Genomic DNA, 18002 nt, shown 5'->3' with positions numbered 1-18002 from the left:
ATTAGGTTATAATTTCAATAACAATTTTCAAAAAAAAAAATCTATATTTACCAACAACAAAAACGGTTTATTTGTTTCCTTCTATAAGCGAAATCATTATTTATTTACAAAAGCTTATTATAGCTAAGAGTCATTCTTCATTAAGTATTTAGAAATGACCTTCAAGGTTTTATTTGGGGGATAGTACACATTTAAACATGTCTACTGATTCCAGATGGAAGTTACTCAATAAATAATCATTCGAATAGAAAACGTTAACAACGCAGGTTTTTTCGTTAAGAAAAATCTCAACGCTCAAAATACTCCGATCCGTTAAATGAGTAATTAACGGAAAAACTATACTGAAGGGTAAAAGTCCCAATCGAATACGACAAGAAATTATCTTTAACCAAACCCCAATAACATGGATGGAGCTAGGGGATCGAACGTACCGTACCAATCCAACTTTTCTAAATCTGTAGAGGGCGCAAAGACGAAAAAAAACCCCAAACAAATACAAAAAGCAACAGTTTCGGTAACATTCTTTACCGTAATTTGGTAAGTTTTCGTGTATAAAGATGTCTATTAAAGTAAAGTTATAACGGGTTGATACAGTATACTATTGTATGCCTATTAGTTTAGGCACTAGGCCTATCTATCATCTATCCTCTAACTATAGCTCGCCTTATTAGGCCTAAAATAGTAGTAAATAGTCGTAGGCTTTTAGTTAGGCCTAGCCTAGTAGTTAGCATCTTCTGTAAATACGACCTGAGCTGCGCGTAACAATCATGGTAAAAGATGCCAGATTCGTGTGGCCTAGGCCTAGCCATTGATTAGTTTTATCTTGCAATTCAAAAAATGAATCAACACATTAGTAAAAATATAATTTCTGACAAACGACGTAGGCCTAGGCCTATACTGTGTAGATAGAGTAGTAGCCTAGGGCTAGTAGTAGTAGGCCTAGCCCTATAGGTCGCCACCGTCGACTGCAGTATTTCAAATATAAATTAAAAGATTTGGTTACCTTTTTTAAATTTAGAAAACAATCAAAAATACATAGGCCTAGACCTATAGCCTATTTACTCAAGATGACACAAAGAGGATCAGATCTCAGAGCAAGGTAAAAATAAGTATTTTGTATTTGAAATTGTTATTCTGTTGTTGATTGTCTCACATGAAGGAAATATATATTTCCTCCATGATTGTCTAAGACACAAGTAAAGTAATTGTTTTTATTTATATATTTTTGATGATTCTAAATAAAACTGAACTCCAATTGCAGAGAGAATCAGTCAAAATTTGCACAGCAACGCATCATCAATGTAGAAAAAAACTTCTCAACTCTCTGTCAAAACATGTCAACATATTCACGGAAGGTTGCTAAGCTACGTGATGCTGGTGACGACATATCCAAAACAATTTTGCAGTATGCAGAAAACGAAATGCAGACGACAAAAGCTGGTATGACAGGCTTCGCTGAACAATTGTCTGCTGTCCAAGATTACAGGCATGCTATGGTTGAACGACTTGAATACAAAGTGGTTCAACCATTAAGCCTTTATGGAACTGCCTGCAAACATGCAAAGGTAGTAACATTTCTGATTTTCCCTCATGAACCAAACTTTTCTACAACTTTACCTTTCCAAGTAGGATCACTGCCTTTTTAATGGCCTAGCTTCCCGGCCTTGTAAATTGAATAAAAGTAGGTGTGTTATAAAACAAATTAATGTTAAAATTGACTGCTCTATTTTCACCTTGGTTCCTTATCATTTCTGTATTTTGTATTGTATTGCTATGGAGGAAAATACATGTCTTTTAAATTAAATTGAATGTTTATGCTGCCAATCTAATAACTCCTGGCATATTTATAATTTTAAACGCGAGTTAAATTTTTAAAAACTGTTGAATATTGCAAAATATACATATTAACTTACTATATGGCAAATTAGATTCATGAGTAAAGAGAACAACTGTATACAGTCTACAGCTCACTGTGCATATTATGAACACAATGTAGCTTGTACTCCATATGCGGTGCCCACTATGTTAACTAGATAAAATATTCTCTTTATTTTAGTTTTATGACAGGTACTAGTTTGAGTAGATAATATTAAATAAATAAAATTAAATATTGACTGTATAATATTTATTAATATAATATTTATTTTGATAGGATGATCTTAAAACATCCTTTTCTGCACGGGATAAAGAACTGAATGAACAGAAGAAACTAGAGAAAGTGCGACAGAAGAAACCAGGTGACAGGCAACAAATTGTATCCTTATAATCATGCACCATTTTTAAAGATGTATTGTCCCCCAAAAACATGAAAAATGAAGATTAATTAAATGAGGTTATTTTGTAGTTTTAATAAAGTGAATCACTTCCGTAGGAAAAAAAAAAACTGAAAAAAATAATGTTTTTACTTGTAAAATGACAAAATAAATGGTTAAATTCAACCAAAAATCCATTGGCTGGTAGAGCCAATTTGACAACTTTTTGGTTTAAATTCCATTTTTTTCAGGTAAATAAATTTTTTTTTGATCCAATTTTTGGTAGATGTCAATAACTATTATGTGACAACAAAATGGCATATTCAACAAACAAAATTATTTTTCAGGGGGACAATACATCTTTAAGTGTTTTTTTAAAACTGGATCCGTTTTAATGCCATGCTCCATATAACCATTATTTATACAATTTTTTTCTAATATTTTGATCATTTTTACTTTACCCAATTTTTTAAAAAACATTTTTTAAAGGCTGCAGGATGGCTTAAGGGCCAACACATTCCAATGCGTACCTTATTCCCTTATTATATGGCCCCACGCTTTGTGAATAGTGCATCGTAAAGGCCAACACATTCCAATGCATACCTTATTCCCTTCATACAGGGCCCACGCTTTGTCAATAGTGCATCGTAAGGGCCAACACATCCCAATGCATACCTTATTCCCTTCATATATGGCCCACGCTTTGTGAATAGTGCTTCATAAGGGCCAACACATCCCAATGCATACCTTATTCCCTTCATATATGGCCCACGCTTTGTGAATAGTGCATCGTAAGGGCCAACACATCCCAATGCATACCTTAATCCCTTCTTATATGGCCCCAGGCTTTGTGAATAGTGCATCATAAGGGCCAACACATTCCAATGCGTACCTTATTCCCTTCTTATATGGCCCCAGGCTTTGTAAATAGTGCATCGTAAGGGCCAACACATTCCAATGCGTACCTTATTCCCTTCTTATATGGCCCCACGCTTTGTGAATAGTGCATCGTAAAGGCCTACACATTCCAATGCGTACCTTATTCCCTTCTTATATGGCCCCACGCTTTGTGAATAGTGCATCGTAAAGGCCAACACATTCCAATGCATACCTTAATCCCTTCATACAGGGCCCACGCTTTGTGAATAGTGCATCGTAAGGGCCAACACATCCCAATGCATACCTTAATCCCTTCATATATGGCTCAGGCTTTGTGAATAGTGCATCGTAAGGGCCAACACATTCCAATGCATACCTCAATCCCTTCATATATGGCCCAGGCTTTGTAAATAGTGCATCGTAAAGGCCTACACATTCCAATGCATACCTTATTCCCTTCATATATTGCCCAGGCTTTGTGAATAGTGCATCGTAAAGGCCTACACATTCCAATGCGTACCTTCCCTTCTTATATGGCCCAGGCTTTGTGAATAGTGCATCGTAAAGGCCTACACATTCCAATGCGTACCTTATTCCCTTCTTATATGGCCCAGGCTTTGTAAATAGTGCATCGTAAAGGCCTACACATTCCAATGCGTACCTTATTCCCTTATATGGCCCAGGCTTTGTGAATAGTGCATCGTAAGGGCCAACATATTCAAATGTGTATCTTTTTCTCAATGTGGAGGAAGCAACCAGATCTTCCTCCATCATCTGAAGGTGTTAGTGCAAGACAAATTAAATTTTAAAGATATACAAATTTACAGGTTAGTAGTAGAATATTGGGTGATAGTGATAGTAATAGATAGTAATGTGTACAGCCTTGCTCATTTTCTGCATGTTGACCTTAACATCACTTATTCAGTCACAGGTAAATGTATTTTTAAAAACTCAAGTACAGTATATCTAGTACAGGTATTGTAAGTATGTACTGTAAAAAACAGTAATGAACAGTTGTGATGTAAGTTAAACTTTTTATGGTTTCCTATAATGTGGAATTCTTGAGGCGAGATTAAAACAAAGTACATTTTAAATTTTAACGCAACTTTCGCTGAACTACACTGTATGCAAATGAATAGAATATTGACATTCATTAATGGTTACATACTATCTATTTTTTTGGGTGGGGTTTTTAGATCAATAAAAGGGACATTTTTACATTAACATTTTTTTCAAATACTATTACTGATATTTGTTTTCATGTAAAGTAGATTACACTCAGCTATACCAAAACTGGATGTTCTTGGACTAGCACAAAATGTATTTTAAATGAGTATATAACAGAAGTCACAACCTGCAAAAATGTGGAATATCGGGAGAAATTGTGAAAGCATGGGGTGCTAAAAGTATTTAAAAAAATTAAAAAACTAGATGGAGTGCTATTAAAAACAACCTTAGGTATCTGTAAGAAATGGATTGGGGAATTGGGTTGGGGAAATACATTTTTTCCTAACAAATTCAATATTAATAGTGGAGTCTAAGTGATAAATGTATACATTGAATATCGGTGAGCTTTCACAGGAGCATGACTCCTGCAATTGTCAGCATTTAGAGGTCTGAGATAATTTAAACTAAACTCCATGACCTATTATTTAGGCCGAATCCAAACTGCAAAAAGCAACTGTTGATGCATCCAGGTCAAACCGTGCCTTGGAGGAGCAGATGGACTCATTTGAAAAGAAGAAGATGCAAGATATAAAGGTATATAATGATTTTTGAAAGATATGCAAATAAAAAACAAAACTTTATAATAATAATTTCAGTTCAGAAATTATTGTAAAAAGATGTTCAAAAAATGTTTAAGTGTAGTAAACAAAACAAATATGAATACAGTTAAAAAATAATAACAAATTATTGGGTAGATAGTAAAAATCTAAAGCACAGTACTATGTATAAGCCAAAATACTAAAGTATAAATAATATTAAAACAGGATAACAGGATAAATTAAAATCACTCAATCAATAACAATAAAACAAATGAATAAGGTATTTAAAAAGAAAGTACGAATAGTTAAAACCAAAAAAGAAAAAAAATAGTAATAAAGACAAACAATATAGTAGAAATGTGAGGCTAGGCCTATGTATGTTCCTTTTGTAAGACTTAGCAAAAGCCAATTTTTTATTACAGTTCATGGACCTAAATTATGGAATAACTTAAAAGAGAATCTAAAAAATGTGAAAATGCAAAAATATTCAGACATCAAATTAAGTTTAATTATTTGGAAAATTATCATTCATAAATGTATTATTATTATTATTATGCCACTTTTAGTTTACCTAATTTGTATACATTTTTATTTTGTTTTATGTTTTGTTGGGTCTTTCTGAGACAGGCCTTGCCCTCTAAGTCTGATCCAAATTAATGAAATCTTTATTTGTTTATATTGTTTACATTGTTTAAGTTTTCATTAATTGAATAAATGTGAAATGACTGAAGTAGCTATTATACAAAGTTTATTTCTTCTGTTTACCAACTAAATGGGCATGCAAAATGGAATGACCTGGTTTAATGTTTTGAAAGTAATATATATTCATTGTTTTTACAAAAGGTAAAAAATTGTAAGGAATGGGTCTTTAAATATATACAATGTATTCATTATTCCTAACCCCCTTTAAAGTCTAGACACATTTTTAAGCTGTTTTAGAATGTAAGAGTGTTTTTTGAAAATATTGAGTCTTTTAAATTAATCCAACTAAAATGAAAACCATGTTGATAGATAATGTATCCATGTTCATTTAAAATATTTTTCAAACCTGCTAACTAGCTCTACATTATTATGAAGGTGTATGATTTATTTATTCATTTTTGTCTTATATTTTAGACAATTTTACATGAGTTTTTAACAGTGGAGATGTTATTCCATTCAAAATGTCTTGAAGTGTACACCAATGCTTGGCAGAGTATTAACTCAATAAGTGATGATGATGATCTAGAGGTAAGCAAACTCAATGGCTAGAAGCTTTATTTACTAAATCATAATCACACAAATAAAAATAATTTCAGTCTGTCTTGTATAGCTGGGACGATTATAATTACGTGCCATCTTACGAGAGAAGAAGTGTTTCACCAGATGTACTAGTCCTTCACTTCACACTTCCAAACTAAAAAAAAACTCTTGTGTCTATTAAAACCTCTTTCACACAGGAAACTGACTGGTGGCCGTAGTATTACATTCTGTTTGAAGGCGTTTAGACCAGCTTGCCATCCTTTCTGTGTTGAGTAATGATGGGGAGTATATTTAATATATTATTATTTTTTTAATTTTAGGAATTCAGAAACAGTTTACGACCATTAGGAGGTTCAGAGAGTGGCAGTCGCAATGGTCTCAATAATTCTCACCTTGGCTCAAAAGCATCTCTGAATTCCACTGGCCAATCTAAGACCTCTACTATGGGTAAGAAGAAAACAAGTAAAAGTCAACAGGAAAAGACAACCGTACAAAATTGGGAGGATGATGATGATGATGAAGATGAGGAAGACGATGATTACGATGATGAGGATGATGAGTATTAGAGCAATGACAAAAATACATGATGATCTTAGGGATGATTATATTTAGTGACAAATTAAGTATCAGTCAGATATAACTATTTTAATTTAAAGATGTATTGTCCCCCAAAAACATGAAAAATGAAGATTAATTAAATCAGATTTTGAATAGGTTATTTTGTAGTTTTAATAAAGTTAATCACTTCCATAGAAAAAAACACCCTAAAAAAATAATGTTTTCTCTTTATAAAATGACAAAATAAATGGTTAAATTCAATCAAAAATCCATTGGATATGGCAGCCAATTTGACTATTTTTTGCTTTAAATTACAGTTTTTTCAGATAAATTTAAATTAAATTTTTTTTTCAATCTAATTTTTGGTCCAAGTCGATTACTATTATGTGACATTAAAATGGCATATTCAACAGAAAAATGTTTAATAATTATTTTTTAGGGGGACAATACATCAAGATAGATTATTAAAAATTAAAACTGATCAATTATTTAGGAGTATTCTAATATGTTAATTATTTGCTTCATAACAAATACCTTGATTTAAAAGAAACCTTGATATTGCTTATGAAAATGTCTCCATGTCTTGTTTAATAATAATAATAAACAACTGTTATAGGAATTACATTAAAGGGATTCCAATAACTCTAACCTTACATTTTATTGTAAAAAAATTTATTTAATTTTATTTCAAATTTGTTTTACATAACATTTTATTTACGGATTAAGATATTTAATTAATTATTAATTAACCTTTCAAATGATCCATGAAATTGTAACGCTGTAAAATGGTTTTTTATTGAAATTTGTAATGTAAATGCAGGGATCTTATCACCTTGTTGAAATGTATTTATTGAAAAGTAGTTCACCTTGCCTACAGTACAGTACACTGTAAATGTTTGCTTGATATGTTGTAAAACAAATGCTTTTAAATTGTATCAATCAGGATTCATTTTGAATTTATCACCTTGGACCAATAACCTTTTAAAATGTATTTAGAACATTTTTAATCATAAAATATAGTATTCCAATTATTTTTCACACTATTTATTGAAAAAAGTTTAATCATTTGAACATAGAATAAAATGTAGAGTATAAATTTGTATATACAGTATTTTCATTTTGGTTGGAGACTACAGTAGTTTGCTTTAGCTTCAGCCCTACTTTGTTTAACAATGTGAAGTGTGCATGCTAGAATTGTTGTAGTGTTGTTACTATTTTTAGATACTAGTTTTATTTTCATCTTCTGTACAGTATTAAATCAAAATTATATGTAAATGTTTTTGTTAATTTGACAGTGGCATGTTTTGAAGGTACTTACTATAAGCAGGTGAGTAGGAATTTTGTGCTGGGGCGGTGGAAACCTATTTATAGGTAGAGTTGTAGTTGGGTTAATATGCTTACCTAAGTCATGGGTCTTTGTAGTTCTTCTTCTGTGTACTGTATTTAACTTTACTGCAGTTTAATAATTATACTGTATTACTTACATGTGTCCTATAAAATGCAATATGTTGATCCTCCAATTCAAATGTGACAAAGGCATTTTAAAATAAATTGACAACATAGTAATATTTTAGCAAGATATGTTTTGTTACATGAACACTGCGGGTGCTGCAAACATTGTAAACGCGGGACTAACACTACCTTCTTTGTGCTAGATGCCCAGAAATTGCACTTATACATTGATATATGAAACAATATTATAAGTCTCCAGGACAGAGCTAAGAAAATTTGAAAAATAGAGCTGTTAGGTCCCTGGAAAATGCATTTATTATACGAATATGAAACGAAATTCGTAAGTGTCTTGGACCAGTTTTATGGTTTGGGCTGAGCTAAGAACATTTTGAAAATTAGAGCTGAAGGTCTTCATAAATTGCACTTGTACTTTTAAAATGTCAGGCCTAGTGCGCACCCCCAGCCTAATGGAGTATGCATGAATGGCCAATACTTATTATAGGATGGACAGACATACAAAGCAGATACTACTAGTAAATGTTCATTTATTGACCACACAACGTAACACAAAAAACCTTTTTAGAATCACTCATTTTGCTTTAAAAAAAATGTAAACGTTTTCTTGTAGGCTACATACTGCATTTGGCAGGAAAACTCATAATGCTTTAGTATTTTAAAAACAACTTTTTCTAATTTCATTCTTTAGCTTATTTTCTTTGTGTATTGTACTGTTCTATGCAAATATTATATTAGAATAAAGTTTAAAAAGCTATGCTGCTTATTTTACAGTCCTTAAAATAAAAGATTTCTTCAAATACATAATGTATTTTCTTTCTGATCTTTTTTTTAAACCAATAACTAAACTCCTTTTTTTGAATTTTTAAATATACACTTTATCCATTTTATGTTGCATGTGTGCTTAAAATTCAACATTATGGGAAGAAAAACTACAATCAATAAAAATCAATGTATCCGAGATATTAACATTATATACATTTTACTTTATTTTTAGGTAGCACATTAAAATAAATAATAGTGACTACGGTCATTCACGTACTAACTGAATGTAATCTTTTACACGCATACAGATGGTGAAGGTACACTTCCATCATATATAGGTCATAGGTCATACATTGGAAAAACTAAAATTGACAAAATAAAATTAACTATACATTAACAAATATCGGCAATATTAACATTTTGTACACTTTATTTTTCCTAATTATTTTTTAGGCAGCACACCAAAATAAAGTACAGTCACAATGACTGATAATTGATCAATTAATCACAGATGACACTCATCAAACATTATGCTCTATTCTTTTCAAGCAGACGTCTTATTAATATAGTTATGTACAGTATCCATTGTAAGATCAGTTGGTAATTCTTTTTATCTTATAATGTAATTCCTCTTTTCAATGTATTTTACAATATAATGTAATTTTACTCTCACTTCTTTTCGCAATGAGTAAAAAATAAATGCTTGGCAAATATCATACTGAACACATAATAGTGTCAGCATTATTGGGGTTGATTCACTTATATAGCATAATCAGAAACAAGATAATGCACAATGGCATTTGTAATCAGGTAAAATAATACAAACAAATATGACATAAAAAAAATTATTTTGTACATTAAAAAAAATATTCTTCCAATACGCAAAAGTAACAAAAAGTAGCAGAATGTATTAAACTTGAACAAATAAACTGAACTGTTTAATTAATTTTGATCAAGTCCTGTTATTTTAACCTTTTACTGTTTTTACATATTTTAATATTGTATTGTTGTTGGGATTTACTTGCGTGTAACTATTTTTATCTTGTTTATGAATCCTTGAATACAAATTTCAATAACTATGTATTTCAAGACAATCAATTTGAACTTGTTGAAATTTACAAAATAACGTTACTTTTATGATTTGATGAGAGAACATTTGTGGAGATATTTCTGTTTTGCATCACGATTTGTAAAATATTTTATTATTGACGACACTAGACTTGTATGCTGAAAGATGTATAGTACAGTATGCAGTATAGTGTGTATTTTGTATCATATTTGTACAAACCTTCATCACCAAATACCTTGAAGAAGATGAAAGACATTTATTTACAGTATTTATGTAAGAAGAATTAAAAATGTACGATGTTGGAATTCATGGTTTGAAATTAAAAACAGACGTTTAACATTTGTTTAATAAAAAACCTTACATTAAACAGGTGCTTTATTAAAATGAATGTAATGAAGTAAGGTAAATTTTGTTACTGCATCAAGACTACAATAGAGTGAAGACTTCTACACAAATCCTTACACATTCAGCTTCCAAAAATAGTATAAGCGAACTTACAGTACGTTTCGAAACCTATCAGGTTTCATTCTCAACTGGCGTTTCATCGTCTAGCATTGTTAATCCCATGACGTCATGGGATTAACAATGCTAGACGATGAAACGCCAGTTGAGAATGAAACCTGATAGGTTTCGAAACGTACTGTAAGTTCGCTTATACTATTTTTGGTTGTTCAAAAAGAAATTTTATGTAATTATATAACTGTATTGATTGATCTTGTGAAAAGTCTTGCAAGTTCCGTTTAAACAGATAAAACAGCTGCATATCAGTTTGAAGGTGTTGTTGGTAGAATAATGAGTCACCTTCTTACATCACACCAGGTGGGGGCTGAAAGATTTATTATTTAGCATTTAAGTACTACATTTAGTAATTTATAACAACCATAATGCAAAATTGGAAAAATGTTTCATGCGCTAGCTTAAAAGAACTTATAACTAGTTATACTATTCCTTTTCTGCTCTGTACTGCAGTGGACACTTGGGTTACATTATTAATGGATTTAGTCTAGTATCCAATCCAAATATAACCTACATTATGAGGTGGGACTATACTTGAGTAGCATGGGATTATACTTGGATGGTATATTTCCACATTTATTTTTGTATAATGCAGGTCTTTAAGACCACTTATTTTCAGCCAGCGGAGAAAGACTGCCTGTTGTAGTTATTTGCATTTTTATCATAATAAATTGAATTGAACAAATGAGTGGGCAACCATATTTATACTGTACCCAAAATTGTCTGAGCCATGTACAAATTAATTATATAACTAGATATAAAACAATTACCTGTGTCATTTTAAGGCCTATTGTTCTTCCTCCAAGCATAGTGCCATGTAGGTCTTCCACAGCATTGTTAGCTAGCATTGGTGTTGGGAATGCAATTAAAGCATCTCCAGTTGGCATACCAGCATTGTTGAAATGTAGTCTGACAGAGTTTGTAATGGGTGAGAAATTCTGGAAAAATTTGAGAATGTGTGGAATGGCAACATCTAACGGCAAATTGGTAATTCCAATGACACAGTTATTATCACCAAGTTTCTGAATGTTTGGCGCAGGACCATTGTTTTCTTCACCATGCATATGAGGATTACCAAAGACCTGCCTGGGCCCGGACTGCAAAAAATCGAGCCTAGGCTTCCCAAATGAAGATAATCCTGGTGGTCGCATACCTGGTCCTCCGCTTCCTCCAAATCTCGGTAATAATGGGACATTTCTTGATGAATTGCTCATTCTATCATCATAGTCTCTATTGTTTGGCCTTTGAAGTAAAATTTGAGTAGGAACATCCTCATATATTTTTACTATTTTTACATTTCTCCCCCTTATCGTATTTCCATTTTTTGCAAGTGATCTACTAATATCAGCTTCATTTACAAACTCCACAATCACACTTCCATTGGGTTTACCCATATTTATTCCATCTAAATGTCGAACAAAATTAATGCCTCTTCGTGCAATCTGGCAGTCAGGAAGGAACTGGTAAATTTCTTCTACAGAGCATGTATATGGAACATTCTCCAACCTTACCCTAAAAATCAGTTCAGGTTTGCTTGCTTCCTCTATTGGGGTTTGCTGCTCTGGATCAGTTGTACCTTTAGGTGAAGATTCAGTGGTGCCATCCATTAATCGTTTCTTATATTCTTTAACTCTAACTTCCATGATTTCTTTCAGAATACTGGTGATTTCTATAACATTATGACCAATTTTATTACCAATTATTTTGCATGCACTTTGGGCATCTTTCTCTGAAGCAAACTTAACATAACATTGCCCAACAGCTTTTCCAGTTTTACTATCATATGGAATAAAGACCCCTTCTGAAGCAACTGATAATCCTTTGAAAAACTGGTAAATGTCTTCAGCTTGACAATCTGGTGGTATACCTTTCAATTCGACACACTGACTACGAATTGGAGAACGAGATCTATCACGCTGTGAACGAGATGATTTGGATGGCGACCTTTTTCGTTCTCTATCATGATCACTACGTGTTGTGTAAGGTCCATTTACAATATTTTTATCTCTGTTTGTTATTCTATCTTTTGTTCTCTCATCACCAGAACTAGATTTATCTTTTATGTCTTTTGACCTAATCCTGTCAGATCCCCGTTTTTCTCTTGAAGATTCTCGGCCAGAAGTACTTCTATCTCTTTCTCTACTTTGGTCTCTCGAATTTTCTGATGATTTGATTCTTAAATCTAATGATGTTGATTGAGCATCTGGTTCACTTTTGTCTTTGTGTGTTTGCCTACTTTTATCCATTGAAACTTGGTCATCAGATCGGCCTCTTTGTTTCTCACTTTGTCTGTCAGTGCGCCTTCTATCTCTGTCTGACTGTGCATCATAACCACTTTTAAATTCTCTTTCAAATTGATTCTCTGTCCGTGGTCTATCTCTATTAAAGGACATATCTGGTCGTCTATGTTGCTTGTCAACATTTCCTGGTGGCCGTCCACGTTCTCTTTGCAGTGAACTTGGTCCATCTCGTTCCCATTCATATTTACCATCATGTGCTCTAGCTTGATGACCAATATTTCGCCCTGGCTCTCTCTCAAATGGTCCTTGATGTCTATTATGAAATTCACCTGGGTTTCGATTAAATTCATCATGGTTGAATCTATCTTTAGAGTAAGGTCCACTTATGGTTGGCCGGCCACTTGCTCCATACATATCATCTGGCATTTCAGCATCCATTAAACTTTCATCGCCTCCTAATCTTAGAAGTGGCCCATCTCTAATGAAAGGTCCACCAGGTCCTCTATTAGGAGGTCCACCAGGTCCTCTATTGAGAGGTCCACCAGGTCCTATATCAAAATTTCCACTAGGATCTCTGTGGGAAGATTCTCCGAGAGTTATACCAAGGCTGTTATCAAGAGGGCCGCCAAGACCTCTATCAAGAGGGCCGCCAAGACCTCTATCAAGTTGGCCACCAAGACCTCTTTCATCACGACGTCTATCAAGAGGGCCAAAAGAATCTCTCAAATTTGTGTCTCTGTTGGAAGTAAAATGGTCTCTGTCTCTATTAAATTCTTCTCTTCTGCCTGAATTAAAGTCTCTCTTCGTAAATCCTTCCCCATTGCCTGGATTAAATCCTTCTCTGTTGCCCTGATGAAATCCTTCTCTGCTGCCTGGATGAAATCTGTCTCGGTTTCCCTGAAAATATTCTTCTCTGTTTCCTGGATTAAAACCTTCTCTATCACCAGGAGTCAACACATCTCTGCTACCAGATTCAAAACTACCTCTACGATTTGGATTGAAGTGGTCTCTACTACCCTCTGCAATTATACCTTCCCTGTTGAAATCGTCTCTCATTGTCCCTTTCTGATCTCTGTGAAAGTTGGGACCAGTAGGTCCTTTGTTTCTTGGGTGAAAAGTATCTTGGCCATCTCTTCTACCAAAGGGCATATCCCTTCGATGATCTCTATCTTGAGGAGTGAAGGGTTCTTGAGTTGGTATTCCAAGAAGAGAAGGTAGACCGTGACCATCACCTTTTCGAAATGGTTCTCCACTTCTCCTATGATGTCCATCAGGTACATGCCTATCTATAGACTGAACAGACAAAGGCTTTTTCATTGTCTGATATTCACCTTCTGAACATGGTATTACTTCCACAAAGCAGTTGCCAATGTAGTTTTTATGTCTTTTTAATGCATCAACAGTATCTCTTTTAGAAACAAATTTTACAAAACCATCTCCAACTGGTCTTCCCTGTGGGTCTAAAACAATACCGATACCATTTCGAGCAATGCGTAAACCACGAAAAAAATCAACAACTTCATGTTCTTTTATAGTAAATGGCAAACCTTGCAGATACACACACAGTGATTCCTCAAGCTCACGTTTATAAGCAACATCATGTGGTAAACGTGATTCTTCAGCAAGTGGTACTCCTTTTGAATGACCAAAATCTCCTGGGGCACGAATGTCTCTTCCTGGCTCTTCTGCATATTTCCCATGAATAAAATCTCTACCAGCACCTTCAAATGGATCTTGTGGATGAGCTGGTCTGCCATGCCTTTGTCCAAAGTCTTCTGTCTCCCGATGACTGAATGATCGTCCATCCATTGGATTTTCACTACTGTTATCAGGTTTAAATGGGTGTCTTGATCGTACATCATTCTTTGGCCAATTATGGTCAGACTGAGGTTCTCTTAGAGACTGTGATACAACTTGATGTCCTGGAACATCACCAAGAAGGCTGTCAGCACCACGAGGTGGATCACGGCAAAAAGGTTGGTGTGGATCATTAAAATTAGATGAAGTGCCTTCTCTTGCATCACGTTGCCATGATGTTTGAGGAGTTCTTCGGTCATGATCTCTTGGCCTGTTTTCGGTATGACCAAATGAACCATTTTCTGGAGCTATTGTTCTTGATTGATTATAAGGATCATTGTATGAGGTGACAACTTTCCTATCTCGAGCTTCTTGATCAGGAATTCTACTGCGATCTTGGAAATTATCAGCTGCAATTGGTCGTCCTCCCTGCGATGGATCTGGTGACATTGGTGAAGCAAAATTTATATCTCTTCTATCAAAGCCAGATTGTGCAGAAGCATCAAGTTTCATTGCAGAAGACGTATCTATGGTCGCAGAACTTTCTTTGGATGCATTTGAGTCACTATGGAATGGATCTCTTCCTTGAGCCTGTCGGCTTTTTGCAATCACCTCCTGCATTTCCGATTTGCTACTGAGCAGAATCATGACACGAACACCCATTAGTGGCTCCTTTTGTCGCCTCATGGCTTGACGAGCATCTTCATCACTTGCAAAGGCAATAAAGACATCACCGTCTTCCCCACCAACTATATGTACTCCGCCATCAGGGATGCTAAGACCTACAAAGTACTGTCGTATATCTGATGCAGTGGCAGACCATGGTAGTCCTTGAAGCCGTAGAATGATTGCCATTTTTTAACCTACAATGAGTAAATATGTATGCAAAATAAAACATTTAAGACATAAGCTTTTATATGAATGATGAAAAACTCAAAAGAGTTAAAGCACTATCAGCAACAATAGTTTAGCTAACATTTATATTTAATTTGGCTTCGGCACCTCATTACTCCTGTATATATCACTTTCCAATATACACCCCCACTCCCACCAACACACCTGTGTCTCTGCTCGATTTGAAATTTTAATAATAGTTTTGAGTGGCAGAAGTAATAATTTACAATATTTTAGAACCACAAACATGATTAAGGATAGATATTCTAGCGTTCATTTGACATTAAGGAGGTTTCGAAAACCTTACGAATACGATAACCCAAACGAATACATCACACATTTGTGAAACTTTTGCGCTGACCCCCATTTCATATTCGTAAAGCGTATTCGTGTTGACGAATATCACCAGTCATATTCGTAACTACAAAACGAGTATAGTTTTTGATCTATTTTGCACATTTTGCATTTGAATCAGGAATGATTCATGATTATAATATAATTATAGATTTATTGAAAGTAATTTACTAAAGTAATTTACTAAAATGCCAGGTCAATTTTGATAAATAGCAGTTTTTTTAAAGTCCTTACTAGCTTTGATGTTACGCTAGGCCTAGGCAGCCAAGCAACACGTACCTGCGCTTCGCTCAAATTTAGCGCAGTCATATTTTGGACGACGCCCTCAATATTTCGTTGCCATGCGAAACATATTTTTACTGGCTTCAGAAACGAATACGTGTGCAAGACGTATTCGTTTTCGTATTCATTACATTGCGAAACCTCCCTATTAATATAATAAATTTAAAACTGTTTAAAGTCAGGCAAGTCTCATATTAGTATGAATCACCTTTTTCCCGTACTTTATTTGTACGTTTATTGCCAGTAAATAAATAACTTTTGATTGCTTTTACTTTTTAGCCGGTTTTCCTGTCGACGTTTAGTCAGCGATATCATCGAAATAGTTAGTTCAATGATGATCGTTTAAAAACAATCAAGTTGAAATGATAACGATACCGCGAACATTTGATTTCTAGCGTTGAACGTTAAAGTTGAAAACTCACGACGTTGTCGTAACGCGAACAAATGAATAGAGGATTCCGCTGCCTCTGTAGGAGACGTGGGTCTATGCATACTATCTCTATACTGATGGTTCTTCGTTTTCAGTAGGCCTATCCTAGGCCTAATAGCATTTTGGACTAGGCAGAATACTTAGACCTACCTAATATCCCCACACCTACTTTCTGGAACATCACTTTATAGTCACTTTGGCAAGTCTAGGTCTAGCTTTAACCGCGCAAAAATAAATGTAGTCAGCAGAATTTTTTTCATCATCAATTACGTGACGTCATGTGCTGTATCGCCAAGATGATTGGTCAGTTCTTACGTTTTAGCGTTGCGCTATTGCTAGAGTTGAACTGGATTCAACTCTTGCGTAAAAAAAGTATGTACATTCAGTGTAACATAGGAAAAATTATGGGATCTAATTTTAACATGATGACGTCATCAAAATAAAACATAAAAACAATTTCAGAAAATAATTGTATATTATATAAATACAATAATATACAATTATTTTCTGAAATTGTTTTTATGTTTTATTTTGATGACGTCATCATGTTAAAATTAGATTCCATAATTTTTCCAATGTTACACTGAATGTACATACTTTTTTTAAGCATGATACAGAATACTGTAAAACCTCGAAAAATCTCTTTGGTTTGCAAAAGTGATCTCAATGGGATTATTTTCAGGATAGAATGGGCTTTTGTCAATTTTTTTATTTGAATCTCAAAGGAACCGAAATAAACAATACAAACACATGGTTAAGAGGGTAATGGTATGACTAAAAATGTAAGCTGAGTTTGTATCATATACAGTATTTGTTTTACAGTTTAATATTGTTTTCAAAAACTGTTCCAATTTTTTTTTTATTGCATCTTGTATCTACTTCTTGTCTGCTTTGTCGGCAAATAATATGTAAAATTGACAGGGAATGTCTCAAAATTAATGTTTGGTAACATTTATTAAACCAATTAGACGACAAAAAAAAGTACAAGGAAAGTAATTAAATATTTGATAATAATAGTAATAATGATAATATATTGTTTAAATTTTAAAGGTTAGGATTAAGACAAGACAAAGAACTTGTCTCAAGATGACCCAGGACAGATACAATATTACAAATTGAAGTTATAAAGTTATTAAAGAAAGAATAACAACATTTGCACAAAAACAATCAGCCCAAAAAATATCAATTTTTTAAATAATTTGTTAAACATTCTAATGGAGGACCTCTGACACCATAGTGTGAAAGTTTCAAAATATCGTGATTTCCCGCCCCTCCCCCTTTCAAAAAGATGTATTTATGTTACTTAGTAAGTCAAGCATTGCTAGACTAGTTTTCCTAAACCCATATTGGCTATTACTTAATATATTTTTATTTACAAAATAATTATAAAGTCTGGAATGCACAAGCTTCTCTATATAATTTATGCTTAATTCGGACATAGGCGAGCACAATGGAAAAACTTCAGAACAAATCTCCGCCTTAAATATAAAC

At 33.6% G+C, this 18002-nt stretch overlaps 2 protein-coding genes across 2 annotated transcripts in view; one reads left to right on the top strand and one right to left on the bottom strand.

The window, feature by feature from the left end:
* The first annotated feature begins 292 nt into the window (after window positions 1-292).
* LOC140057066 (CBY1-interacting BAR domain-containing protein 1-like) lies at window positions 293-6978 on the top strand. Its single transcript, XM_072102610.1, has 8 exons — window positions 293-537; window positions 1019-1099; window positions 1262-1565; window positions 2153-2254; window positions 4057-4062; window positions 4788-4892; window positions 6014-6127; window positions 6460-6978. Exons 2-8 carry the CDS (start codon window positions 1068-1070, stop codon window positions 6703-6705), a joined length of 909 nt encoding a protein of 302 aa, XP_071958711.1. The 5' UTR covers window positions 293-537; window positions 1019-1067; the 3' UTR covers window positions 6706-6978.
* Window positions 6979-8703: 1725 nt separating this feature from the next.
* Window positions 8704-18002, bottom strand: part of LOC140057040 (uncharacterized) — a 34457-nt gene continuing 25158 nt past the window's right edge. The window contains exons 2-3 of the mRNA XM_072102581.1: window positions 11285-15414; window positions 8704-10824 (exon numbers count right to left, since the gene is read on the bottom strand). Of these exons, the coding sequence (XP_071958682.1) occupies window positions 10804-10824; window positions 11285-15406 (4143 nt within the window). The 5' untranslated portion in view covers window positions 15407-15414 and the 3' untranslated portion in view covers window positions 8704-10803. The remainder of the gene's footprint in view (window positions 10825-11284; window positions 15415-18002) is intronic.

This window comes from Antedon mediterranea, chromosome 8 (genome assembly GCF_964355755.1).
Source record: "Antedon mediterranea chromosome 8, ecAntMedi1.1, whole genome shotgun sequence".
NCBI classification, from domain to species: domain Eukaryota; kingdom Metazoa; phylum Echinodermata; class Crinoidea; order Comatulida; family Antedonidae; genus Antedon; species Antedon mediterranea.
Note: the sequence above shows the minus strand (reverse complement) of the source record. Positions and strands in the feature narration are given on the sequence as shown.

Coding starts and splice junctions, on each gene's coding strand:
- LOC140057066 (XM_072102610.1), top strand. CDS start 1,068: ATGACACAAAGAGGATCAGATCTCAGAGCAAG. Junction 1,100..1,261: donor GGATCAGATCTCAGAGCAAG/GTAAAAATAAGT, acceptor CTCCAATTGCAG/AGAGAATCAGTCAAAATTTG. Junction 1,566..2,152: donor CTGCCTGCAAACATGCAAAG/GTAGTAACATTT, acceptor TTATTTTGATAG/GATGATCTTAAAACATCCTT.